The sequence below is a fragment of the Larus michahellis genome, chromosome 17 (genome assembly GCF_964199755.1).
Source record: "Larus michahellis chromosome 17, bLarMic1.1, whole genome shotgun sequence".
Lineage (NCBI taxonomy): Eukaryota > Metazoa > Chordata > Aves > Charadriiformes > Laridae > Larus > Larus michahellis.
In genome coordinates, this window is record NC_133912.1 from 7,371,685 (window position 1) to 7,399,350 (window position 27,666).

General features: G+C 41.3%; 1 protein-coding gene across 5 annotated transcripts; it reads left to right on the forward strand.

The window, feature by feature from the left end:
- Positions 1-4,240: 4,240 nt before the first annotated feature.
- Positions 4,241-21,255, forward strand: TTC12 (tetratricopeptide repeat domain 12). 5 transcript variants are annotated; one of them, XM_074561241.1, is made up of 21 exons: positions 4,241-4,371; positions 4,818-4,969; positions 5,549-5,579; positions 6,136-6,213; positions 6,705-6,826; positions 7,659-7,718; positions 8,686-8,757; positions 9,486-9,546; positions 9,824-10,012; positions 10,441-10,510; positions 11,636-11,724; positions 12,124-12,292; positions 13,673-13,765; positions 13,976-14,039; positions 15,019-15,153; positions 15,594-15,695; positions 16,451-16,519; positions 17,331-17,432; positions 18,317-18,416; positions 19,774-19,999; positions 20,891-21,255. In XM_074561241.1, the coding sequence occupies exons 1-21, from the start codon at positions 4,308-4,310 to the stop codon at positions 20,964-20,966; spliced, it is 2,124 nt and encodes a 707-aa protein (XP_074417342.1). In that variant the 5' UTR covers positions 4,241-4,307; the 3' UTR covers positions 20,967-21,255. The 5 variants fall into 5 exon arrangements, with proteins under 5 accessions (XP_074417342.1, XP_074417343.1, XP_074417344.1 ...); XM_074561242.1 differs by lacking the exon at positions 16,451-16,519 and having other exon boundaries at positions 20,891-21,224; XM_074561243.1 differs by lacking the exon at positions 8,686-8,757 and having other exon boundaries at positions 20,891-21,224.
- Positions 21,256-27,666: the final 6,411 nt, after the last annotated feature.

A 27,666-nucleotide genomic window follows, 5' to 3' on the forward strand; every position in this document is an offset into this window, starting at 1 on the left:
GCAGTTGTATTGTACAGTTTGCTTCTGCAGGAAAGTTGAAAGTCAAGAGATGCTCTGGAAATTGTTTCTTTTTTGTGTTAAAATTTTCTTTCTCTTTTTCCTAAAATTTAAGCTAAAAACTGCTGAAATTCCAAACTTTATTCAATTTTTCTAGTCTGGGACTGTAGGGGCGTGTCTGTTTACTTTTTCTTGAGAACACCTCCACAAGTTCTGACAAAGTAGACTTTATTTTCACATGAAAGCTTCCATTTAGGTGAAAAAAACTTTTCTTCTCGCTATCTTACCATTTGAACAAAAAAATTTCAACTGCTTTCAAGTCAGAGAACTAATTGATAAAAGTCACTGATTCTGTTTCAAGGGAAGTCTCTGAGGCTGCCTTTTTCTGCGTTCGTGGCTTTAGCAGCTGCTTCGCTGAATCACACCTCTGCATAATGCCTGCTGGATGCACTCTGTTCCCTGGTGTTTGGCCTGTTTCCTGCTGTAGCATCTCAAACCATGAGGAGCTCAGGTAGTCTTTCCTCTTCGCTCTGAGACTGATAGAGGGGCTGGAGCACTTGGCCTAATTTACTGTGGCTGCGGAGCACGTGCCCATGTGTGAAGAGTGACGGGTTCTTTCCCTGGAGTCAGGGTTGCGCTCAATGACAAACAAACAGAACTGAAAAATTCTTTACTAGATCTTTGTATTTCTTCAGCTATTCGTGAGTCTTCAGACCTACCTTTCTTTCTTGGTAATTTTAACTTGTCTCTCCCCCTGTTGAGGCCGTGGCACCCAGCTGTCAATGTCAGCTTGGCTGAGTATGTCTCCCTGTCCCACAGGCTGGGCTGAAGGGTAAGTCTAAGCAGGGATGGACGGGGCTTAAAGGAGGTGGCTGGAGGTCTGCTGCAAACGGTTGCTTCTTTCTCTCGTCTCTTCTAGCCATTTTAGTTAGCTGGCTTGTCATCAGATATAAATATACGAATACTCATGCCCATGCTTTTGGGGCAACATTTTAAGTGTACTGAACTGTATGGAAATATTTAGAGACCTGGATACCATTGCAGTAAAGGTGGCTCTCCCCTCTGCACATTAACCAATTAAGCTCTCTGCTGTCTGCTGCAAACTGGCAGGAAAATGCTGCACCTAGCACAGCTTCCCAGAGCTCCAGGCAGGGAGCATGCACCATAGCCGTGCTTTCTGTAAGGGATTAGCAGATCCGGCAGCAGAGCTGAGTTGAGAACTTTTTCATTTCATTTGCTGTAATGAAATCTCTGCCTGGTTACTAAATGAATTCCAACTCTCATTTTCCACAGCTACATTATCTTCATCCTGCCCACAGAGACTCAGGTCCTGCAGGCTTTTCTTCATGTTTCTCTGGCTCGCTGGTGCACTTTATAGTCGCCTCACTGCTGGGGTACCGGCACATCAGAGACCCTACAGCAGTATAGCACCACGTCTGCTGGCTGCTCTGCAAGTTACTTTATAGGAACATGTGAACAGCACTGGGAGGGAGCAGCGGCTTCCATGCAGCGCTAGCAAATTATGTTCTTTCTTCTGTAGCCCTCCTGCAGAGCCTGATGGACGGGAGAAATAAACAATGGATCTGATGGCAGAATGAAATGCAACTTCTGGGATGGAGAGAGAAGGGAAAGCTGAACAGGAGGAGTAGAACTAAAGATGCAGGTAAAAAAACCCAACAAGCCGAACTCTTTCTACTATGGCTTTATTCCCCAGATTTTCTAGGATAACAAATAAAAGCTAGTCTGCTAAGCATCCCAGTGACATAACTATTGCCTCATGAGTATTTATAATTGGGCACCATGGACGCTGGATTTGAAACAGCTTCATTAGAGAAGAAAAACGCCACCTTTGGGATGGAGGCTTATGCGAGCAAGAGCAGAGCTGTCTTGCAGTGAACAGAGAGAAGGGAGCTATTTTGTTTTGGTGCATGAGGGATGGGGAAAGGGATTGTCTGGCAGTTCCTGCAGCAAAGGGTATGGAAGGGACAGGAGATACACGCTGCCTGTGGAGTCAGGCAGCTCAGCACCTCGTTGGCACACGCAGCGCAGGAGAGCATTTCCCTTCCTGGGCAGTGTGGCAGGACACTGAAGAGCAGGCAGATGAACGTAGCTGTGGTTTGTACCTTCACAGTGAAATTTCTAATTTCGCGCCCAGCAGACACAGTAGTGGCCTGCCCTTCTTGGTATCCCTCGCCTTAGGCAACACTGCCACGTTGAAATTTGCCAGATCCCCTCTCTCTCTCTCCCTCTCCGTTTCTCGCCTTTCTCTCCTAAGATGGCTGGGTTATAACGTGTCTGGAATTAAAATATCCTGGCAGTGCAGCTGGGATTCAGTGATGCTCTGACTCCCTTTGGTGGCTGACAGCTTCCACTAACTGCCACCTCTAATCTTCCAGCTCTGAAAAAAACATGGCCCTAGAGCGTCTCCCAGGAGTGGTGACAAAGATCCATCTGGCTGTTGGAGCCATGTATGTGCACGTCCTTGTTCTGATGGGGACATGCTTTGTGTGAAGTGCTAGTGTGAGGGGAAGCTGGAGGACAAGACTGCTCTGAACCACGAGCCTGACACATCCCAGCAGGGCCACATGCTGTAAAGGAGGGCTAGGATTCTCTTGCAAGGGCGGCTGGCCCTCAGAGCCTGAAGAGGTTGAAAGATGTGTCTCTGGGCCATCGTATGTGCTGCTGGAGATCAGCCAGCCCGTGTTTCTTTTTCTGTGGCATCATCCACCCGGACAGACCGTGCATCCACAGCACGGCTGGGTGGGTAGCTTGGGTTTGGCGGCACACGCAGTGCACAAGCCTGGCTGGCAGGAGCATGGAGGCTGATTTGGGGACACAAGCAACAAAGAGGAAAAGGGTTTGCTCTCAGTTGGCCAGCGGCTTTTTGTGCTGGAGGATGGTGCCACCCTCTGGCTGTCTCACTGGTGACAGGCTGCATGTCCCACCCCGGGAAGGGCTGCGCTGGCTCCCAGGAGTGGCACGAAGCCTCCCTGGGCACCAGACCCCCCCAGACCCTGCAACCTACTTCCCAGGGACACACCACCTTGTCTGATAGTACAGAGGATACGGAAGTCCTCGCTGTCAAGTGTCCGCTTCTCAGACGCTGCTGAGACCTTCTGATCCCATTAACTTGGAGGGAAGAAGTGCCCCTTTTGAATGAGGGTTTAACCCTCAGCTGACTCCAGTCTCTCCCCTTCCCAGTCAAAGACTGAGAAAGGCCCAGTCTTTAACGGATATCTTAAAAGAAAAATAATCCAATTCTGGTTTAAAAATCAGGGCAATGCGGGCTAGAGGGCGTTGGCTGTGGATGAGTGTTTGCGTTTCTTTTTTCAGGTTCCCTCTCCCCGTTGGTACGTTCGCTACAATTCAGTTCAGCTAATCTTTATATTAACGAAAGGAGTCCCTTGCACTGATTTTTTGCCCATGCTATCCCATTCCTTTCCCCTGTGTATGAACAGAAAATGACTTCAAGCTTTAAACAAGCCAGACCAAAAGGATCTTAAACGCTCGTTGGAGAAATGACATGCCCGTGTCTCTGCTGATGTGCTCCCTGCTGTTAGCTGCCAGCGGGGCAGCTGGCCTCCTCGCTCAGCCAAATCAACCCCAGATGTGTGTGTTCATAAACCAACAAGCAGGAGGCAGCGGCAGATCTCACTTCTGGTTTGCATACATTCAGGCTGCCAGGCAAAGGCTGACCTCTTTAGCAGAGGGAAAAGGAGCACATTCACCTCAGTGACCGGTGAAGCATTTCTCCGAGTTATCAAGCCAGAAATTAAGCAAGGAAAGGCAGGATGAAGCTAGTGGCCATGCTGTGCTATAGATATTTCTCTATGGGCCACCTGGCAGGCCTTTGGTCAAGGGACCTTCTGGGGCCTTCTGCAGCTCCTGTCAGAGCCTGGCGGCCATTATGCTGCAGCAGAAACATAAGCCGTGGTTGCCAGCAAAGGGATTTTACCTAGGAGTATACGGGGAGGAAGAAAAGAAACCGCCTGCTTAATGCTCTGACGTACATTGCAAACATAAAAGTGTACTTTTTCCACATTGTAGCATAGCTCAAAAAGAGCATTCAAAAGAAATCAGCCAAGAGAGGAGGCAGGAACGCCCTTTCTGTAGCTCTGTTATCCGTACCCGGGCCGCGAAATGGCGGACGGCGACGCACCGCCCCTTCGTTTGCATAACCACGCCCCCGGGCGCCCCGCCCTCTGACGCTGCGTCACGAGCGTGGCAGCCCGGCGTCGTCCCCACGGCAACGGCGTGGCCGCTGCGCGTCTTCCGGTTCGGCGGGTCCCCGCGGCCGGTGGCTCCCGGCCATGCTGGCCGACCGGGAGCAGGAGGAGGCTTTCCAGCGGTTCCTCCGCCGTGTGGACGATATCGGTAAGTGTGCCACGGGGCCTGGGCGGAGCTGACCGCCCCCGGCCGGGCGTGGGGCGGCGCGGGGAGGCGGTGGCGGCCCTTTTCTTCAGGTAGAGCGCTAGGGACGGAATGGAAAAGGGGCGGGTAAAGGGAAGGCAGAAAAGGAATGGAAAAGAGGAAAACTGCTGCTCCCCCCGCGCCGAGTTTGTTTAGCATGGCGTCTCCATACTAAAGTGTGAGCTCAGGTGTGGTCAGGCTTTGCAGGTGCCACGAGCTGCTTTCTAAACCTATAGCAGAAGCTGTAGGTAGTTCTCCGAAGTCAGCTGAAGTTGTATTTGTACATGTTTCCATTTATAAAGACTTTCCTGGTCACCAGTGCCTTCAAAAGCATATATCATCAGAGGCAAAACTGAACTCCTGGTCCTTCTAGGTCCACTGAGTCAAGTGTGTATTTTTCCTCTTTTTAGCCGAGTTAGTGCAGGGCTTGAACTCTACGGACCCTGGTGTCAAGGAAAAAGCCACTGCTGAGGCAGAGAAAAGGCTCCATGATCAAGAAAATAGCAAGGAGGAAGAAAGCAAGACTGTGGTGGACAGAACAGTCATCAATACACAAGCTTCTGTAAGAGTCTTTTTCCCTTTGAAGTTAAAGCTGTATGCCATTTAGGTCTTTTAAATAACATTAATTCACATTCCTTGCCCAGGAGAAAAAATCTTGCACAAAACTTACGAAGTATGGTCTGAATTTGACTTTATGTTTTTCACTAGTTATCTTATTGGGTTATTGCCTTTGTCTTAAGACTACTAATAACACAGAATTGGATTTATCCAAGTTGTACGTAAGCACTGAGTTGCTGTAACTTGTAGCTTTTACTTGTGCTTCAGGAACTTGAGCAAAAGTAGTTGAGACACAGGAGTCTCTTTGTTAATTTCATTAGGCTTTGATTCCTGCAGTAGGGTGTGGATTTCGGTGACTTGCCTCATTAAAGATACAAACAGAAGGTTTCTGGTAACGTAAAAAATAATTAAGTTCCTACCATTCTTTGTTTAAGTGTTATTTTGATATTCCTAATATGCATCAATCTGGATATTTCAGAGGCTCTGTGGCTTTGAACAATTTAACCAAGTGTTCCTTTGCTGCTATGGGGTTTACTAAAATGCCTCTGTGTACATGCATGTGCTGTGTTTCTCTTTTTTTTAGGACGTGGCAAATGCAGAAGCAGTAAACGCAGGTAGGACAGTGCTCCCTCTAGTATTTAGCATCTCTTCAACCTGTTTTAGCAGATACGGAGTAAGGCTTGCGGTTACTTCCTGCAAGACCTAATTGTACTCCTGCCAAAGTCAAAGCTAACTTTTTCTAGTGACTTTAATCAAAATGCAGTCAGACCTAGGAACACGCTCAAGGATCTTACCAGTATGGCTGTATTTGTTCATAGGTAGGAAGCTTGTTGGTATAGTTTGTTATCATATTCTGGCCTCTCACCTAAAAAGTTAGTTTTCTGAATTTAAAAGGAAACGAGTTTATCTCTAGAGATGAGATACTTCAAGCCAAGTATGCAAATCCTGAGCGGTAACATGGTCTTTATGTGTAATAGCTTGTCATTCGTGTTCCAGTTTAATTGTTGAAATATCCCCTTAATATTTCCTTTGTAGAGAAAGAACTCAGAAATACCTTAGAAATCACTTTTTTCTCACCTGTAGATTGATTTTAATGAAGCTTGCTTTTTTCTTTTTTCTCCCCCTCTTTTTTTTTTAAACTAAAATACCACCAACTGTCCTGGCTCAAAGATGGCTTTCTGGCAATTTTGGAAAAGGATGCAAAAGAACGAGCTAAACGAAGGAAGAGAAACGAACACTTAGCAAATGGTAATTGCTAAAGGCTTTTCTACCTAATGCCTTCACAGACTACTTAGCAGGAACGAGCTGATTTAAGAGGTTATTGAGCTACTTATTGCCATTTTTATGCACACTGAGACAGTGCTTCTGTTATCTGAGACACAGCATTGATTAGCTGGGTATAACAGGGTTATATACTTAAGAGTTTGCATTCTGTTCTTTTCCATGCTGTCTTCCTTATGATAAGGGTTTGGGATGGAGGGAGCAAGTTTGAGTATTTGAGAGCTGGGCTGGGCAAAGAGAAAATCTCAGTTTTCTCTCAGAAAAAGGGATGGAGATCATGTGCACTGAATAGCTCAGAAGCCCCATGCAAATCGTGGTTATTGAAGACAGCTGCAGTGGAGCTGGACTGGAATTTTGATGATCATTCCAACAGGAGAATATGGTCTCTGTTTCTGCAGTCACCGTTTGGGAAAATAAAACCCAAATGTTATTTTGAATGCACGTATGTTCTTTTGCAGCTCTGAAAGAGAAGGGAAACGATGCCTTCAGGAAAGGAGACTATGTCATAGCCATTCAGAGATACACTGAGGGTCTGGAAATACTGAAAGATAAGCAGGAACTTTACACAAACAGAGCACAGGTCAGCATGTGGAAATGAGCTACCACTATACTGCTTTTAGTGTTACTTTGCCAGGATACAACCCAAAAAGGATTCTTCTGTTATCTCGGTGAATTTCATAAAAGGGAACATTTGCTGCATTACAGAGAAGCTTAAAAAAGGGAGCAAGCAGTTTTTCTTGGCCATCCTCTGCTACCAGGAATTAATGAGTTTTGTTTTGCTGACATATTATCAACAGTAAATTTTTACTGTGGCTAGAAGTTAACAGCGAGACGGTGCAGGCTGAAGGTTTTAATCTTCTTATAAACTTTATGAAAGAGTTGCACAAAGAAGATCATTAGTGGTGTAAATTCTTCCCTCGTGATCGATGTGTCTGAATCCCTCGGAGGCTTTAGTTCTGCTGTGGCTAGTCCCTCCTGAGAGAGTGTTCATGTCCCCTCTTTCTTGGATGTGGCACAGGTGAACCCCTGCTCCTCCAGAATAAGTGGAAAAAAATCATTCTAGTCCATAGTTTTATTTAAATGCTCTGATTTTTTTAAGTTCTTTTTTTAGGAATCACTTTTATAACTGCAGAATAACACTTGCTTTGCATTCTCTACTTGCCTTGTATAATCCATATGTGTGCATTGAATTTGTTTTATTAAATTTATTCTAAATTACAAACTCCAAGGAGATGGAAGACAAATTAGGAAACAGCTGGTAATTGTACTGCAAAATCAATGTCTAAGCAAATCAATGGTCTAATTTTTTCTTTTTTTTTTTTATTAACTAATGTTTTTATAATAGTTAGTGGCCACTAAGTTCTTTGAAGTATTCTAATTCTCCTGCCTGGACTCTCTTGGTTTTATTTCAGGCCTACCTGAAGATGCAGGAGTATGAAAAAGCCATCAATGACTGTGAATGGGCATTAAAGGTAACTTCAGGATTCTGTCTTTTATGATCAGCTCAAGTGCTCCTGGAAGGTGATTTTCTGTGTAACTGATGATATGGAGACAACTTAATAATGGAAATGAAAGAATGTGGTCGTGTTGCACAGCTTCCTGCATCCCAAGTTGACTTGAATGTTATAAGGCAGTTAATATTTCAGTGCTGCCTGTGTGCAGAATCTTTTCTAGCTCTTAAGAGCTTTCAATTAAAAAGTTTGTTACAAGTGATAACAAAATATTAACTGCACACATTGGCATACAGTATCGTGCCCATCCTTCTACAACTGGAAAGGGGACTCGTTAAGCTTACAAAGATCAGATCTGGTGCGAAAGGCAAAGATTATATAAAATGCTAAAGAGCTGAATCCAGATTCATTTGTGTTACATCAGTGATGCCCACAATTAACAGATTATTAATAATATCGGCAGCATCATTTAAAGAAATCAATATTTTTGATACATAACTGAACTGGAAAAGATCACCTCATGTGTTAGTGTTGAGCTAGATGTTTCCTCAATATTTCTTTTTTGTGCACACCTAGTGAAAATCAGTGCTTATTTAATTCCTGGCAGAACTGATCAAAAGGCGTACGGAAATTCTGTTTTTATAGAAGTTCTGTGGTTATAGACTAGTTGATACAAGTCTTAACACTGCCTAACTGTGTAACAGTCTGTATTGCCCAAAGTGCGGTTTTCTGGGCAGGATATTAGCACCAGCTGCTTTTCACCTTTAACCACACCAGAGCCTATGTTCCTTGCATTGGGAAGGAAAGTTGGTACCTGGAGGTAAAAACTCATCATATAAACTTTAGGTGCCTCTAGTAGACAGTATGAATACTCTCTTCTGTGCTTACAGTTACTTTGGGCAGCTATAACTATTAATCAGAAGGTGGAAAGAATATTTAAAGGTTAAAATTTCTAAACACATAATTAATAATTCCTTTTTTAACATAGTGCAATGAAAAATGTATTAAAGCCTATTTTCTAATGGGGAAAGCTCACCTGGCACTTAAGCACTTCAGTGAGGTAAGCAGACTAAATCTTGTGGCTATGGGACCATGTTTTGTTGTGCTTTTGGCGGGATGTTGTGGGTGAGAGGGAGAAATTGAAATTTGTGTTCTTAACAATTGGACAAATGAAAGAATGTTGAGCCTTTAGACCCAAGAGAAACTTTTTGTGCTTTGCAAAGACTGATAATTCTAAAATCAAGTCGTCTTTCCACATCTTAGTAAAATAACTATAACGCATGGACGATAAAAGTCTACGTGAAGTCCACCTTGAGTTTCATCTGTGAGGAAGATTCTTCCCTGTTGCAAGCTGGGTGATCGGCTTAATTCTGAGCATATGCTCAAGACAGACAAAATGCACAAATACAAGATAAAGATACAAGATGCGCGAGTCTGTTCCCTAGTGATAGTTACAGTTCCTGCAGTTTTAATGCTATGCCTCGTTTTCTGTTTTCTCCCTGGAACTTTGCTTATTTTGTTCCTGCAAGTATGTTCCTAGTTCTGTACTTGAAATTTTCCTTTAAATTTGAAACAGCAGTTAGATGTAGGAACTGAGAATAACATTCAACTTACAGTTTTAATTATGGAAATTTTGACTTGTGTGTCTCCATGAATTTTATTTTTCGTACTTAAGGACTGTGTCCCAAGAACTTTTGAGCTTCAATCGGGTGACTTTTGACTAGGATATACTTTTTATAATCTTCCCATTTTTGTTTTAAATTGCGAGCCCAATTCTTTTCTCTTAAGTCCAGGCAGTGTTATGAGAAGATCTCACAAATTGATCCCCAAAAGGAAAGCCTATTTAAAGGTAAGAAATAGAAATTTTTACAGTTGTCCCTGTTTTCTGATCAAGATGGAACTTAATGGAAACCATTGTTCGGCTCTTCAGAACTTTTGATGGAGTCTCTTCATGTAGCTTTTGTTTCTGATCGTTTCTTCTTCAAGCTCTGTTTCACTGCCTGATCTGTATCTATCAGGTAGTGCGCTCTCTGTCACGCAGTCTACTTCATTTTTTTTTTTTATCTTGCAACTTGACCAGATCAAAACATTTAACTGATATGCTTTGTTTTCTTTCAATTTCCAAGATTGCATGAATGAGGTAAACTTGGAGGAAAAAAGAATGAAAGATGAAGAGAGAGCAATGAAGGAAGTCGAGTCTGGAAAGCTGGCTGCTCTGTCCATAAAAGAATTGCTGCAGAAACTTGATAGGCCTGACCAGAATATCCTCTACTATACAGGAGGGATCAGACTTTTGACAGGAGCCATTAAAGATTGTAAGTATTTACATACATCTTTTAGAACTAGACCAATGTTGTAGCTGAGCTGTTAAGACTTCTTATGGATTTGTGTCTCTTATGAAGTGTTTCATTTGTTTGAAATATTTGTAATTCTCTGTTAAAGCATATTGATTTGCAAAGCCAGTTTCATGTTTCAGTCTTCCTAAAAAGCCTTTAACTTGAACTCAATTGTGCTTTATAGCACCAGGCATGAATTAGAGCAGTCTTCAGCTTCAAAGCTGTTTCTACTTCAGTATCATTCTTGGAGTTTTTCCCCTCTTTTAACGATGTTCTTTCTCCAAAGCTGTTGATGCAGTGACCTTTTCTTTTAACACTCTGTCACAGGAGAGCAGGAGTCTGCTTTCACAATGATACATTAGCCAGGTGGACCATAGAGCTGATTTGTTTATCTCTGAATTTTTCAGGCACTGAGCAAACTTTATTTAGAACAAACAATGGATTCAGTATCCTCAAAGACAACGAGGTTGTAAGACGGTAAGAGCTCTCCAAAGAAAAACGGTAGGGTGTTACAGCATGAGGAAATGAAAATACTGTTTTCAAGAAAGACAATCGCCTCTTGAAATGATCAAAAGATAATGTAATAACATATTTTAATGTCTGAATGGACTGACTTATATCTGACTCCTGTACAAACAGTGCTGCCTTAGATGCAGTGAACAAAATTAATGAATTTCTGCTTCTGTCTCATATTTCTGTACGGTTACCCTATCTCTCATGGTGAGAGCAGGTTTGTAAAAAAACTTAATATAAAAGAACATCTGAAAGCACTTAGTTGTTTTAAGTATACCTGGCTAGACTCCTTGGTGCTATATTCAGCACCAAGTATCAGTAAATATTTGGCCATATAGTTTTTTAATGGAACCTGTGAAACTGTCTAACCTTGTAATCAAGGAAGAGCATCATCTCTGGGGACCTACATCTTGTGCTGCTGTATTTTCTTGGCTGCCATTATGTTGTGTTTCAGTAATCAAGAAACAAATCTGACTAATATTTCTCTGTTATTGCTTTATAAACTTTGTCTTTTGAGGTATTTCTTATCTGAATGTATATTTGAGTCAGGTTCGGAAAGATAATGGAAACAAGAAAGATGTGCAAAACATGCAATTTGAAAATTTTGCACAACTAAGTTGGTTCAGAACAGCATGATCTGGTTGAACAGAGCAGGAGAGCTATTCTTTAAGGTTGTCAGTGGGACTGCAGCACAGAAACTTCTTCAGGGTTCATCAGTATTTTGGGTGTTGGCTGTAAATAGACTTAACAGATGAAGCACTTCCAAATTTGCACGAAGTTATTACGCCCTGGCTATTCACAACTGTCTCAGTGCAGAACTGAATTTATCACCTGTATTGTGCTGTGTAATGCTTGTATAGGGCCTGTGTTTAGGTAGAGTAGAGCTAGTAGATCACAAATCTGGTCTCAGAGGAGGTCCTCTGGAAAACAAGTCCGATGGTGTGAAAAATGTTTAACCAATGAGCTGGGTTTAGGGCTTATGAGCTTAATTGCTCATATGGCAGATCCTTGTCTCTGTGGGGCTTTGCCAAAGAGCTAATTGTTTGATCTGTCCTTTGCTCTTTTTACAAACTAACATTTCTAATTTAGGGGCTTCTGTGCAGAGAGGAAAAACGCTGCTGAAGTGGATCTGTCTGTTTCTCTTCTCTTCCTTTGGCAAGCTGTCTGCACTGGGAATGGTAAAACTATGTAATCAACATCATTGTTAATGTACTGTTAGACACTTACTGTGTCTAAAATTGTTATTTGGTATGAACATCACTTTCCCAGAGCACTTTTGTTTGAAGAAATGCTTGGTGCCTAAGAGCATGTTGCTAGTGAGAGTAAAAATTCAAACACCAGTGTATGTGTTGAACTAATGCAGCTGAGAGATTAGTGGGTGTTCTGCCTTACTATTGCTCTGCAGGAGTATTAGGCAAGATGAACACATTAGTGGATGAAATAAAGACCTTAAACCTGTTAAATCAGTACCTAACGGAAAAAAAATTATTAAAAGAGTATAATATAAAAAATAAGTATAAGAGTAATGCAGATGCCATTGTGGGTGACATTGCTCTTAAATCTTCTCTTTTTTTCAGAAGAAAATCAGCGTCTTCTACTGACTTACCCTGATGTGAATGCACAGCTGCCAAAACTGCTTTCTTCTGGAGTACTGGAGATCCAGAAGCAGACATTGGCACTAATCTCTCTTTACTCAGAGAATGAGAATGGGAGGAGACTGCTTGTCAGGCACCAGGACCTAACCAAGTAATAAACACTACTATACCTCAGACAGACTTCCTTAATGCCTGGGTTCACAGATGTACAAAACTCATTCCACTAGCACCAAGGTGACAGGCTTTCTGAAAAGAACTTAATGACACTGAGACTTCTGTCCTTGAGGGATAGGTAGGCCTAGTTAAGCAAAAGTGAAAGTTAGGTGTGTGGGGAAAGCTTCAGTAAACTTTTTATCTGAAGATGTCTGTGAAACTAAGTAGAAAGGGCTTATTCCTGAGGATGTTCATGTAATTTTAAGGCATAGTTACCTTTTTTTTTTTAAAACCATTAAGTGTGTGTTTGTCTAACACTCAATCAGAAGCTTACACTATTGTCTCTTAATAGCTCATGGTTTCAAGCTGCAACTCTCTCCTCATTTGGCAATTGGTATTTATGATTCTTCAATGTTGCCATGACTTACTGAGTAGAGAAAGAAACAGCGTTCTATCACCTTAATCCTATTGTCCTACTATTTCCTTCTACAGTTAAGCAGAGGAGAAATTTTAATTTACTGGTTTGCACTACATGGTTTGAAGTAGCAGATGAATAGAAAAGATTCTCCAACAGTTCTACACAGTTCACTATTATATACAACATTAATTAGATTCTTTTACTGTGCTGCAAATCTGGAGATGAGCGGCAGAGAATTTCGGCCCAGTAGAGGTGCATGTGGAAACCCCCCTGCTGTTCTGCAGAGCTTATGGGTTCACAATCTGAAGTCCTGTGAACTGTATGCAGTTCAAATTCCACAGCTGCAAACACATGCCATTCCAAAAGCTCAAAAGGTGCATGGCATGATGCTCGTTTTATTCAGGCAGGAGATTAATATTTCTTTGCTACTATAAAGCTTTTTAGTTAAACCCCTCCAAAGACTGTTGGCTTTGCTCAGCATATCCTTTTAAGCCATCAACAAGCAAGCATCAACGCTGACTTTCCCTGCAGGTCTTTACAATCTATTGAAGCTGTTCAGTACTGGGCTGCGCTGATGGTGTTCTTGGTCCTCACTGTTGCATTCTACTTGTCTGTCCCTAAGATGTTTGCCAGCAGCAAAGCAGCCAAATGTCTGTGAAGCTTACATACTGACGAAATGTTGTAATGCTGACAGAAATTGGTATGTGGATTAAAATCATCGTACTTCAGCAAAAAGGGACAATATTGCTTGAGAATCTAGTGCCAAAATAGCGTTCTAATGGCAGTTAGGTTACTGAGCATGTTTGCAGGGCCTAGTATATCCAGCTTGGTCAAAACCCTACTGAACACAAAGGAGTTTAGGATCATAAATTGTGTTGGTGCGATTAAAATACAAGTCTGATCTTTAATAATTAAACCAAAGCTGACATAATATTTTTTGTTGGTTTTTCGTAATAACAGATGGCTGCAGATTTTGATGATGCTCGTCAACAGTACTGATGCCAGGGCTAGCAGTGCCATGAACATACTATCCAATTTAACTGAGGAGGAAAGGTAATTTGCATTTCTCCATTCGTTTTTATAAATTTGTGCGTTGAAATGTACTAAATGAGCAAGTGATGAGAGGCTCTTGGTCTTCTTTGCGTGAGGGTACATTGCTGACTGATGTTTACCTTGTCTTTATGTTGCTGTTGTGTTGCCTTTATCTGTGATTTTTGTCTAAAGCTTTAAGTGTCCAAATATGGCTTTCTTATCCCCCAACAGGTTCAAAACCCAATGTCGTCTCATGCTTTCCACGAGTGTTTTACCTTTGTTCACCCAGTTGCTGGTATGAAAAATCTCAGTTTCTATATTTCTGGTTTACTTTTGTGTAATATGTCTTATGACCACTCCTTCCAGTTCTACAGCCAGTTGCTCCTAGATAGAACCCCTCTGTGTAGAGCTAGAGTAGTTACTGTGTCTCTAGTTCTGTAGGCATAAGAAATCCAATTTTGTCATACGCTTTCCTCAGGAAAATGTTCTCAATTTCCAGTACTTAGTGCTTCATTTCTGCACATTACTAGTTTTGTATTCAGTGAAAACTCTGAGCTTGGTTGCAGATTCCCATTGGTAATCTGTCAGGCTGGGATTTCACACTCAGCTTTGTGTTACACTCTTCTTAATGTGACTTTAATCCACTGTCACCAACTGGTTATATCTTGGATAGCGGCTTTTTCTGCTTCTTTCTAATCTGAGAGATCAGAGTGAAGAGAGGACATTAGGTCACAAGGTAAAGATGTTTAGTGGTTCAGATCCCTTTCCTAGTTATCATTTATTTAAACTACAAGCTTACAATACTGTTGGTACAGAAAGCTGTCCTCGGGAAGAGGGAAGATGATGGGGAAGATTGGTTCTGTTGCAGAACAGCAGATATAGCTGGAAAGTAAAATACTTGCGCTTCTCTGAATGAGCACTAAGACAATGTAATAATTACAGCATTTTTACATTTCTTGGGCCTCTCGCCTTTGAACATACCTTACTGGAATTAAGCTGCAGCAGAGGCTGTTCTGTTCTGTGACCTAACTAAGTGACAGTAGGAAATACTCATGTTAGGGACCACAGAATCCAGTCACTTTTTCCCAGGACTCTTAAAACATCATCAGATTCATTGTGAAAATGAAGGTGATTTTCAAACTTTGGACAGTTGGGATTTAACATAGGTAAGAGATTCTGGAATCCCATTTTCCATTGTCAGAGGGACAGGAACATCTATTTGTTGTTTCCTTGTCATTTGTTCTTAATTTGTTATTCCACTCTTCTGTTTTTAGACCTCTGTCAAGCTGGTGAACCAGGCAGCCCTTGCCCGTTGCATCGGCATCATGGGGAATCTGTGTGCAGATGTAGTCATTCGAATGCAGATGGCCAAGTGCAAAGAGTGCTGGCAGGCGTGCTTAAAGCTTGTGGTAAAGAAACTTGACAACTCCCTAGAATAGTGTTTTCAGCCCTGTCTCCTGTGGAAATGGCACTTGTGTGATCATATCTGTCTGAACCCTTGACTGAAATCTTTCAAATCTGGATAGAGGTCTCAAAGCGGTCAATTGTCCGCATAAGTTGTGGATTGACAGATGGGTGGGGGAGAGCGAGTGGTCCCTTATTGTAAGTGGCCCTCTTCAACGTAAGGATGCAGCATGAACTCAGTCTGCAGAAACTAAAGAATTCAGAGAGCGGGAAAGGATCTTGTTAACTGCCTAAACGTCAGAAGTTTGGAGTGTGCAGCTTTAGATACCAAAGTGAAACAAACACAGGAACGAATACTTATCGAAAAAGTGTCATTAGCTCTCGTGCTCACAGCGCATATTCTGAACCTCTAAATCGATTGCAGTCTTCTCTCCTTTGTACACAGGATGAATGCTTTGATGTCGGCACACCCAAATACCAGGAGTGTTTGTTTGCAGTGCTAGGCCTAATGATGAACTTATTGCTTGAATCAAATGGGATCATCCAGGTATACAAGATCTGTGAACGTTCTTTGGTAGGGTTCTTCTGATAATCAGTTCCTCAGGGATTCAGAATTGCTTGAGCAGTTAGAGCATCTTCCTTCCTTGTCACTGTAAATGGGCCTGATGCAAGTCATCGAAGTCATACTAGAACATCCAAATTGAACAGGTGAGGGAATGACCGTGGAATATTGTGAACCTTCCAGCCTGTACAGGGAAAAAGAGCTTGACTGCATTATATGGATTTGGAGCCCTCTTTCACATCAAGTGTGCTGAAGCGCTTAAAGGCTGCCAACCTTGGATTTTGCTGGTGTTCAGTTAATTTTTAATTTTTATTGGGGTTTAAGGTTATCATTAAGGTAGTTGACAATTTAAGTAAGCTACAAACTAAAAAAACTTTCTCATCCACATACCACCTTCCATTTACCGCCCGACTTGTGAGAAAAAATACAGTGTAAAGTACTTATAGTACCTTTCCATAGTGGTATAAATGTTTTGTTTGGCATCAGTCTCCAGTTATGGGATATTTTTAGATGCTTGGTACATTCCAAAATGTACCAAGATTTTAATTCTTAAAGCTAAGAATTCCGTCAAGAAAGAAGAATTTCCTAAGTTACATCTGAGTGTTGAAGTGTTAGTAACTTACTGCCATGTGTGCCCTGATCTCCATTGGATTCTTTCTTGTACTTTGTCTATTAACACATTTCTGCTCTAACTTCCCAGCAATCAGCTGAACCTGAGTTTTTTCACGTTGTTGTTTCAGCACTTTGCTGTGGACATAAGTGGCAAGTGCATGTCTCTCCTCAGGGAAAAGGATGGAAGGATTGTGACAGTAAGTGGGGTATCTGTGGACTAATGAAAGATTGTATTGGCTGACCTGACCTGAACACTTCAGTACAAACTGCTGCCCTATGCAAGTCTGTACACTAGGCTTTGAAGCTTAAAACTTTCATAATTATTAGTGGTAAAGAAACAATATACCACTTATATTATTCAGTTTCTTTTATTGTTTGATGCAAGACTTTCTCAATGTTCTCTTGAAACCTACTTAATAAAAGCTCTTACAAATCATTCTTACAATGGTTTTCAATATAAAACTCTTCAATCAATCTATGACCAAGAACGATTTGGGTGTTCAGCAGCTGTTTCTTATTACAGTTCTTATATGTGAATCACACATAGGAGATTGTACTCCTGTTAATGGTGTGTAACTCCAACAGATGGCAGTTACTCAAGGCAAGTGGATAGGAGCAGATGTGGACTCGGAGTCCGTTCACCGCTCTGAACTCAGAGGAATCGTTCTGATCTGTTTTACTTAATACCAGCCGTGCTGGGCTGGCTTCTACTAGGAATTTATTTCAGTAAATAAGCATACCAGGGAGTTGTCCTCATCTCAATTTGGTCTTCTCTCTCTCTACACTGAGTCTTTAGAAGCTGTGCTGAGTTCACTTTCAAGTAAGCAATAAAAAAGCCATGTCCTAAAGATGTTCTTCATTATATTTCTGTAATTTTATTCCTTTTACCACTTTAATTACTTTGGTTTTATTCTGCCATCTGCAAAAACAAAATAATTTGAAAACTCCTTTAAAGTTGTTGGGACAAATAAACTTTTTTTTCCTTCTCTCACACTGTTTTCTACTTAGAGAGCCATTGGAGTGCTAAGTCGCATCCTGCCAGCATCCTTGTCAGCAGTAGAAGAAGCAGTGAAAGGAGGGGTGGTGAAGAAAATGATCAAATTCTTGAAAGTAAATTAACTTAACAGAATTCACTTTATTTCTGCTTGTATGGTCCTTTAAGAAAACCATAGTTGCCCCTGTGTTTGGCCTCCTTTCCCTAGGAGAAAGACCTGTGCAGTCACTCTGGCTGCATGTGTCTGTATCTGTGTTGTCCATTGAAACAGCCCTCTCAAGTTTAATTTTAAGCTAGGTAGCCAGTTTGGAGACCAGACTGCTTCCTTAGTCTGGTTCGTAGCCCAGGTTTTCAGTTGTTTCCATATGAGCCAGATGCCTGTGCACAGCTTTACTCGCAGAGACCTGCAAATTCAAGATTCCACTACTGCAGGCCCAGTTGGAGTGTTAAAGCTTAAAATTGGTGTGATCTAATTCGGACAGCTGAGAAGCAATGGAGCCCTTCCCACTGATTATCAGTGAGTGCTAAATCAAGCTTGGGAGCAATTTTTCCCTAAATATATGCATATGTTAATCTGTAGACACTGTTTTGCTGTATATCTGTGTATCTAGCAGAATGTATATCCACCCAGCCCGATGCATATTCTACAGATTTGCTATGACGCAGATAAAATTATTCTAGAAAAAGGTTGCAACACTTAGCTTGGCTCTTGTAAGTAGCAAGCATCAGAAGAGTTAATAGTTTGAAAGGAACTGGGCTCCAGAGATTCAGGGAATTTTGTGTGTTCATTGTTGGCAAGAAAGGGATGGTTCTTCTGTCACTTTCAGCCCGTGTTCACCTTGCAATATATACTTTACAAAGGTCTTAGTTTGGTATTCGAGCTTAGGTGTAAGCAATACCTAACTATCTCCTTGGTACCCTAAGCTATTCTGTAACCTTGAGTAAGTTGGGGTATGAACTGCATGTTTGTTAATGTATGCTTTATTCTAATCAAATCTAGGCTGGAGGACAGATCGCATCCAATTATGGTATAAAGACCCTTTCCATCTGCACCAGAAGTAACAGACAAGCTCAAGAAGATCTCGTGAAGTCAGATAAAAGTAAGTGACAACTTCAGTATTTAGAGGCTGAATGCAGAAATGTAATCTCAGTATCATCCAATTACTTTCTTCCCCTCTAGAATGGAACTGAACACTGGATTTTACTCTTGCAAGATTTTAGCCGTGTTTTCTGAATAATGTGCCCTTTTACCTGTTGAAATAGTGCTTAATGAGCCTTAGCTCTGTGTGTGGATGGAAATAGGCACATCAGATAATGAGCCTGAGTTAGAGAAACTGCACTTCACTCTAGAAAAATGGCTTGATGTGCTTTTTCAGGGCCAGAAATAAGCACTTTTTTCAAAATACACATATAAACTCTAACTGAATTGGGTTGAATTTCCCAAAGTTAGTGGCCAAAATAACAAACTCCATTTAGACATCTGATTTCCAGAGGCTGAGGCTGTTTATAATTTCCTTCAATTTACATGTGGATATTTGGCCTGGTATTAAAAGGAAATAGGAGTGGAGACAGAGTGACGATACTAGGTGTCTTAGGTTATTTTTTAGTATATTGGCTCTAGTCATGTGGTATAACGCTACTTAGATTGCTTTAAAATCCAGGTTCAATTACTGTTAATGTAACTACAACAGAGAATACTTAGTTTTATCTAAATGGTTGAACCTGTCAAGAAACTGTCAGCTCATGTAGTTCAACTTGAACCCTAAGGATTTTCACTCATTAAAAGCCTCTCAGAGCATCATCTTCCTTTTGTATACCCCATATTAGTTTTGCTGTCATCTGTAGATGAAACTTTCATTTCCTCAAATTAGCAGTAACACTCTCATTCTTTCCCCCAAAGCTCTGGGTATTAATCTTGTAAAAGTCACTATTTCTTACTTATGTCATCCCTGCCAGCAGATGCCAATAAGAGCTATACAACTCTGTGTCAAGAGTATAGACAAAATACTCTGCTGCTGTACATTAGTATAGATTACAGGAGCAGATGAGCTGAGCTGCTGCATTTCTGTCTTAACACATTTAGCTTGGCACTGTAAATGCTCTGCTCTGTGCTTGCCCTGCTATTATGGTGGGGTGAGAGGCCAGCACAAGATCCTGCTAGCAGCAAAGGTGGCATGTTCAGTTTCAGAGAACTATTAAACAAATGCAGAAATACAGGCTCCATGCTGGAGAACCTCTTAGTGTGTGAGAGGGGCATCTAGGCAGGTGAAGCTGAGACAGCATCCTGGGTCCTGAACCTTCCTATGAAACTCCCTTGCTCCTACAGGTTTTCTGGGAAAATGCCCCACATGGAACTGTGCTCACTCTCCAGGAGTTTAGGTAAAAACAGGAGAAAATATCATTGCTATTTGAACAAATCTGTGTACGTTCTGTACAATTAATCTCACTTTTTCCCAGAGTTCAGTGTGCTGATGAAGCTCTTGGAGTCAGAGAACGAAATTATTGTGGGAAATGCTGCTTTCTGCCTTGGCCAATGCCTTGTAGTTCCTGGAGCAGCAACATCCTTACTGAATTCCAATGTTGTGATGATTTTGTTGAAACATGCTGGTGGTGATGCTACAAGAACTTCAGTGCAGGAGAATGCAGCGATTGCCCTGGGGAAGCTTTGTGTCGCTGAACCAAGGTATTGTGAAAAAGACTATTGTTCTCCAGCACCATCTGGTTGTTATTTGGTGATGATTCTTGAAAAACTGCCTACTGTAAGTTGATTCTATTTGTAGAGCAAGCAGGTACAGGACAGATGATTAGTTTATATAAACACCCCATGAAATCTAACACCCTTCCTCCAACTAGAATTACCACTTGTGGTACTCTCCCCACAGTTCTGCTTTAGGGTTCCTGTGTTGTTAGTTGTCTGAACGTATTTCAAAGAGCTCACTTGGTATTGCTTTCTGATGTTACCTCTGCTGGTAGGAGGAGGGAGGAGGAGTAATGTTATAAGCTTGTAGAGGTCAGAGCAATAATGAGAGCAAAACAAAAGTATAAATGTCAACAAAGAATGTCTGCTGCTGCCTGCCAACAGTATGCCAAGCTCTCTATCTAGCTGCAAACTGTCAATTAGATCTTGAACTGCATTCCAGACAGAGGAACTGAGTTCAATTGGTTATTTTATACATCCTGAACCACTACAGAAAGCACGGCCATAGTGCTTACGTTCCAAAAGTTTAAGTACCTTGCTTCTGCTGGAGGTTCCAAATGAGCAATAGAAAAAATATCTGTTCTGAGATTTGAAAAACGCTCCAGAGATATAAAAGGGAAACACCTTATTTTCTTCACTTTGTTAATTTGAAATGTCACCTATTTGAAGTTATTTAGAACTTTCATTTTCCTTTTTGTGGAGAATAGCAATCTAGAAACTCTGCTTCTCACGCTACTTTGGGAAGAATTTATCAAATGTAGCATTAGATATCCTTGATGGTTTGGGCATGCAGTATATCAAAGCAGTGGAAGCTTAAAACTTTCCTTGTTAGTCATCTTATATTCTCTCAGAGCAACCTTTCTGTCGTCTTTTCAGGCATATTGTTCAACTGCGGAAACTCAATGGACTGGCCATCCTGAACTCCTCTATGAAATACGTGCATAGCACCTGAAGTCTTCAAGAACTTTGAAATGTGCTGTTAATACCACTTGCTGTTGAGTATTTTCTGCTTTCCTTTAATAAAACTAACTCAAAGAATATAAACTTGTCAGTCCCTTTTCAAAGTGTTTGCTGGTCCTCTATAGAAGCCAGTGAAACAATATCAATATAAGTGCCAGGAGAAAAAAGTTAATTTATTATCTAGGCTAAAAACTAAAATAACAGCTTGTATTAAGCTTGTGTTTGTTTTAATAAATGATGTTGAACTTTCTCTTGGTCAGTTCCTTGACGGTTAATCACTGACCAATGGCTCATCTTGTCTACTTCCAGTTTGGGTCCGGTACCCAGTGCATTAGAAGAAAATAGAAATAAATTGAGTTGTGACTTTGAAGAATCCTTCCCCCTCCTACCCCCCATATCCTGTCCTCTAGTAGCTAGATTATGATTCAGTATCTCATGTGATATCACCACACTTTGCTTAAACCTTATCCTCATGCTCAGGTGCTTAAATATGTTGGTCTTAATTGCACTAAGCGCTGAGTCTTAACGATAACTTATGCCAATGAGGTTTGTGTATGAACTATGGGCTGTTTATTTTAGTCCCATTAGCTTTACAAAGATAGTAAGTGTAATGGGATCCCTTTGTCATTTACTTTTGTGTGGAGTAAGAACAGTAGTTGACCTTCCTGATCTTAAGTACTTTCTCATGGCGCCTTCTGTTCATCGCACATCTCCGCTACAGTTATTTATTTTTTTAAACGGTAGCACAAATGGCACATCATTCTAGTGTCCGTGTTTTCTGGAGAGGTCAAAAATTAATTACTGCTAACGGCAAGTGTAATTTGAAAAGAAAGGTAGTAATGCATTGCTCTTACCTCTTGTGTATTCTTCCAAAAAGGCAGTTTAAAACACGTGAATGAGAAGTTGTTCCAAAGAGCCTGCTTTCTGTGCTAAAGCCTAGCAGCTTTATTGCTGAAGTTCATCATCATCTGTAAAACAAAGCCTTAGAATCAAGGCAAAGCACTAGGAATGCAAGTAAATCATCTGTGAATTAAAAAAACCCACAGCTTTAGTTGGTGATTAAGATGATTCTGGAAAGCATATCTATTGAGGCCTCTGGTGCTGGTGCTAACAGAACAGCACCTATAGTACTGCTGGCGGAAACCTGTCAAATTTAACAAATAGTCTCTTTGTAAATAAACAGGTGTGTGTAGACACAAATCTATATTAAAGGCTTGTAACTTAGGCTAGACAAGGACTTTGGCCATAAATACAATATTTCTTTTTTGCCTTCGTTTTGAACACAGGAAACAAAAGAATGTGTTACACTTACATGAAGAAGCACAGGCCAGTCATGTTTGACTTTAAAATGGCTCTTCAATTAGCCTTCTTGACACCTGTAGGTGTCTATTCTTTATATAATCTTGTCCGTTTAGAACAGTGGCTGACAAATTATATCATCTCCTTTTCAAAATAGCAGCTGAATCATCTTCCCACTTCAGGAGAAGGAAATTCTCGCACCTGTTTTTTCTCCTCACACAGTGAAAAGCATACAATTGATAATCTCACTGTCTTTTTTTTTTTTTAAACTCCTACCACTAAGTTACACCCTGCCAAGACAAATATATAACAAATACTATATGTAGTGTTCAAGTCCAAATAGGCACTATGCTCTAAACCTGACAAAGGCCAAGCATTGTCTTAAGGAAAAAAAGTTATTGAATCTCTTGTTTACAGAGGCAGGATGTCAGAGAGGAACAGCATGCATACTGTGTCACCAGAAAATTACAGGAGAGTCAAAATCATCTTAAAAGCCTAAAAGCTAAAGACCTTTCTTGATTTTGACTGATAAGCTGGGGTTTGCTTAATGGAACCTTTCACACACCAGTTGCTATTGTCCCCAGAAGAAAATGGTGATCAGGTAAGAAAATTGCTTCTAACTTCCTTCTGCACAAGGTGTTTGAGACCTGATTTGTCCTCCTCAAAAAGAACTGCTATCGCAGAATTTTTGCGAATGTATGAGGTTGCCACAGGAACTATTGCCATTTGGAGATGGGAAGTGGATGTGAGCAATCAAGCAGTTACAGAAGAGGCGTTGAGCTTGTACAAGCTATAGTCCTATGTGAAGAACAAAGAACCTGCTGGTAGATCCTAGATGTGAGTCGCCATGGGTTTATGGATCACTTTTGTAGCATCTTTATACTTGCAAAACCGTTGCAGCAGATTTTACGGTTCAGGAATAGTTCTTGACTGATATTCGGGCAGTGTAACTCATGACAGTCTGGGAAGAGACCTATGCCTTCTCAAGGGTAAGTGGTCTGCAGAGAGCGAGTATACTAACTACCGTTTCTAGCAGAATTATTGCTTTAGTTATAATTGTAAAGTTTCATGCTGTTTAGTCTTAACAGTACCAGCTCTGGTACTGATAAATCTGCTGATGCTGCTCTCAGTTCATCTGTCAAACAATGTGATATGGGTTGAATTGCAGATCACAAACTTTGATCACGGTGCCTAAGATGTAAAATAGTGCATCTATTCTAATCTGGGTAACACAGTAGTACAGACTTGGCCTCACTGTCAGCTGTGTGAAGAAAAGACCAGGCAATGGTTAGACTGTCAACTGGTGGAAGAAGCAAAACACATCTTGGAGATGCGGAACTTCTGGAAATTGATCCTTCTTGAAAGCATTTATCGTGTTAGCTAACATGACAAATCACTGTGTGCTGGTTTTCGGTAGAGGCACTGACTAAAATTAGGGCCCTGCGTGTCAGGTGCTATACAAATGCCAGTCAGGATAATTTTCTTCCCCAGACAACTTAGAGAGTGGGAAAAAGATGAAGTGACCTGACCTTGGCTACCCCATTCAGGTGACTGAGAAGGCTAGGACTGGAAACCATATCTGTCAGCACTTAACCTGTTGTATTATCTGCTAGACTACACTTTATCATTTGCTGAAGGATGGATAATGGTTTATTGTTATTTCCCTCAAGAGCAATCACTTCGTCCTCAGTGTCTTTTGCAGTGTTTTTCTGAGCTGTCATGCTACTTATCTGACTTCTTCTCATTTTTTTACATATTTCTACTTCACTTGCAACAGTCATGGCTATGTAATAATGTTCTCTCGTCTCCTTAAATCGCATTGCTCTAAACTTCCTGTCTCCAAGAGTTTCTGTCACTATTTGTGAGTGCAGGTGTCTGGCACTAAAAAGATGCCTAATGTATACGACTTGCTATTTTCAGGTGAATATTTGCAAGGACAGTAGGGCCTTACAGTTAAAGGTGAAAGCAGTGATTTTGTCTAAGAAGCCTCTGGTCTCTTTTTTTGTTATTATGAAAGTTTAAATTGTGTGCTTGTAAAGTGTTTGTCCTGCTTGTTCTTTCACTATGGTTCTCGTTCCTGACTCACCAAAATGTTAGTTCAGGCTGCTCTGAGACAGATGGGGTTAGTTTCTGTACTGTAATCTGCTTCTCTTCAGTGTGTGTTGGCTTTTCTCCATGTCTCTTGAATTAAGAACATGCTTTGCCAACACTTGTGGGCCTAGGGAAGAAAGGATCCAGTAGGCTTGATAGACTAATAGAAGCAGCACTGCCAGCAGCCTTTCTCCATGGCCTAACCCTACCTGGAGAGTCATGGGGAGAGAATGTCCATCTTGTTTGGGCTCACAAAGCCAAATACCTGTATAAATGGATTGCTTTAGTGAAGTGTCTTTATCTGGGATCCAGACTGATCCCTGTGTATCTTTGTCTGGCAAAACCTTATGACCCTTTTATTGCGTAGAATTAGAGTTATAGAATAGTTCAGTTGGAAGGAACCTCCAACAATCATCTAGTCAAACTGCCTGACCACTTCAGGGCTGACCAAGTTAAAGCATGTTATTACGTGCATTGTCTAAACGCCTCTTAAAGACTGACAGGCTTGGGGCATCGACCACCTCTCTAGGAAGACTGTTTGAATGTTTGACCCCCCTCTCAGTAAAGAAATGCTTCCTGATGTCCAGTCTGAACCTCCCCTGGTGCAGCTTTGAGCCATTCCCAGGCATCCTATTGCTGGATCCCAGGGAGAAGTGCTCAACACCTCCCTCTCCCTGTCCCCTCCTCAGGAAGCTGTAGAGAGCCACAAGGTCAACCCTTAGCCTCCTTTTCTCCAAACTAGACAAACCCAAAGACCTCAGCTGCTCCACAGAGGAGGTGTCTTCCAGTCCTTTCACCAGCTTCGTTACCCTCCTTTGGATACATTCAAGAACCTTCATTCACATCCTTTTAAAATGATGGGGCCCAGAACTGCACACAATACTCAAGGTAGCATTTTAACTCTGTCTTCAGGGATAAAGAACTGCCTTGCATAGGCAACCTCTTATGTTTACAGTCACATTTTCCATCTTTGCTATGCATGTGAACATTCTCTTATTTTGTTAGAAATCAATTGATTCCAATTGGTGCAGGCTTTTTTCTTTTTTTCTTTTTTTCTTTTTTTTTTTTGGGAACAGATTATTGGTTGCTGTCTGGCCTAAACTCTTATAAAGTAACCCAATACTCTGCCCTTCCAGAACAAACACAGCAAAAACCCACTGCTAAGAGGCAACAGTGACTCCTTAGCAAGCTGCTTCCTGTCTGCATTGTTTTTGGGGTGACTCAGGAGCTGCTTCTCGAGATGCAGGAAGAATTCCCTATCTTTATTCTGATTGCAGCTGGACTATTGGATCTATCTGGTGAGTGATGTGTTTTGTTCTAATCTCAGTTGCTGTCTTTCTGCCTTCTTTTTCTCTGTTATCAGTGAGCAGAAAAACTATGCTAAATATTATGCCATCAGTCTCAGGTGTGTAACAACAAGGAGATGAAGGAGCAAGTTCTCTCTGTTTGTGCAGTTGCGCTGTAAGGCTCAAGATATAGTTTAAATGGTTTGTGTTATGGGAGTATTAGTGGCCTCAAATCAGGACATAGCTGTGCTCTTACCCAAGCTAAGAAATAGTCCATTCCCGAAAGAATATATTGTCCCCTTCAAGTGGGGGAAAGCAAAGGAAAAATAGAGTCACTTTTCACAGAGCAGGTCCATAGCAGGACTGAGGATCAAACTTATGTCTTGTTCAGAATATGCTTTTCCAGGCACCACTGTTTGTCACATTAAGCATGGGCTCCACTCTTCACCATGCAGTAACACATTGTTCTGCATTTTCTTTAGGAACAGCTGTCCTGCCAAATATTTCTGACAGCATGAAATCAATGATGAGTTTGTGATGCTGTCATGCCTCAAGTGAGTTCCTCCGGCTGCTGTCACTCATTGCAGGGAACCAGTCAGTCCTTTGCCTTCTGCCTCTTATTGTGTTCATGTGTGCATACCCTGCAAGCATACATAAAATTAACTTGGCTAAATGAAAGCAGTCTTGTGTTTTCAGGCAGACTATTCTCTTCAGTAAAGATAAACTCGTGCGGAAGAAGTGTCAAAGAATTGTCCACATAATTAGAAATTTCATTCTGTTTGCGGGTTTTGTTTGTTATGGGTTTTTTTAAATGACATTGTCCCCCTCAAAGGTGTATTTGTAAATATTTACACCACCTTGATTCAGTAAGTGCATGCCTTTGTAGACAGATTGCTTGTGTTGCTTTGCTGAGTTGGGGCTAAACCATGGGAGTTCCATTTCTTTATACAAAACCACAATTCAAAATATTTTATAGGTTACCATATCAGTCTTCATCATCTGTTAACGTCTATTTCTTTTTTTAGCAATGCATCAGCTTTTTGGGTTCCCTTATACTAGCTTACCCTGCTCACTGTTGACTGAAAGTGGTACTGGTTCTCCAAATGACCACAGAGAAGTTGTAATCTCCTCTTAAGGCACCTTACTTGGATGCCAACCCCAGGGATTTCATCTGAAGCAAAACTACTAAACCTCTGCTTTGCCTTTGTCAAAAAACACAACTGAAATGCATAACACTTAAACGCATAATCACTTTTTAGCTTTTAGATACATGTATTTACTGGCAGGAGCCTAATGGAAAATGCTTAAAGTTTTTGGAGAGGAAAGTACATTAATATTTTAGTTCATGGTTTGGAAAGTATAATTGGGAATATCAACTTCCTGAATGTGAAGACAGAAAAAAGTAAAATGTGTGGATAAAAAAATAGCTTTTTAAACCATAGGTCTGCCTCTTTAAATGACAAAGTGTCTGCATTTGATTTGAGAAGGTAAAAATAGACAAATTATTGTCTTCTGTCTGCTCTGTGTCACTTCCACAAAACAAACCAGCTTTGTCCTGCCTGGTCACCCAGTATGAATAAAGAAACTCATCGCAGGACTGGGATATTGGGGGAGGAAGAGTGGTTAAGGAGGGACAGGTGAGTGAGCTCATTCACGTATATATTAATCTTGCTTTGCTACTAAAGAGCTACCAGCCAGTCCTCAGGCAACCTGAGAGTTTCATTCTCACTGCATCTTTGGCTGTCATTTATATCCTCATACAATTAAAATAAAGGGTTCCTCTCTGGCTGGTTAATGCTTTGCATCAGTATGGCAGGAATATGAAGTGTCATCCTTCATAAGACATTGAATATAAACAGCAGAGGATCTGATTTATAGCAGCTGGCTCTAAGAATGTCAGTGCCAGAACTACCCATCCTCCCTCCCGTTCTGAATGGAGCCGGTAGCCGCTTAACTTTACGCTTCCCACTCAGCCTGTTGCAAAGTGCTGCTGCAAGCTGTTAAAAGTTCATGTAC

Excerpts from the sequence above, each read along its gene's own strand:
- TTC12 (XM_074561241.1), top strand. The coding sequence starts at position 4,308 with ATGCTGGCCGACCGGGAGCAGGAGGAGGCTTTCCAGCGGTTCCTCCGC. Across the intron at positions 5,580-6,135 it reads TGCAGAAGCAGTAAACGCAG|ATGGCTTTCTGGCAATTTTG; the intron begins GTAGGACAGTGC and ends CCTGGCTCAAAG. Across the intron at positions 10,013-10,440 it reads GACAGGAGCCATTAAAGATT|GCACTGAGCAAACTTTATTT; the intron begins GTAAGTATTTAC and ends TGAATTTTTCAG.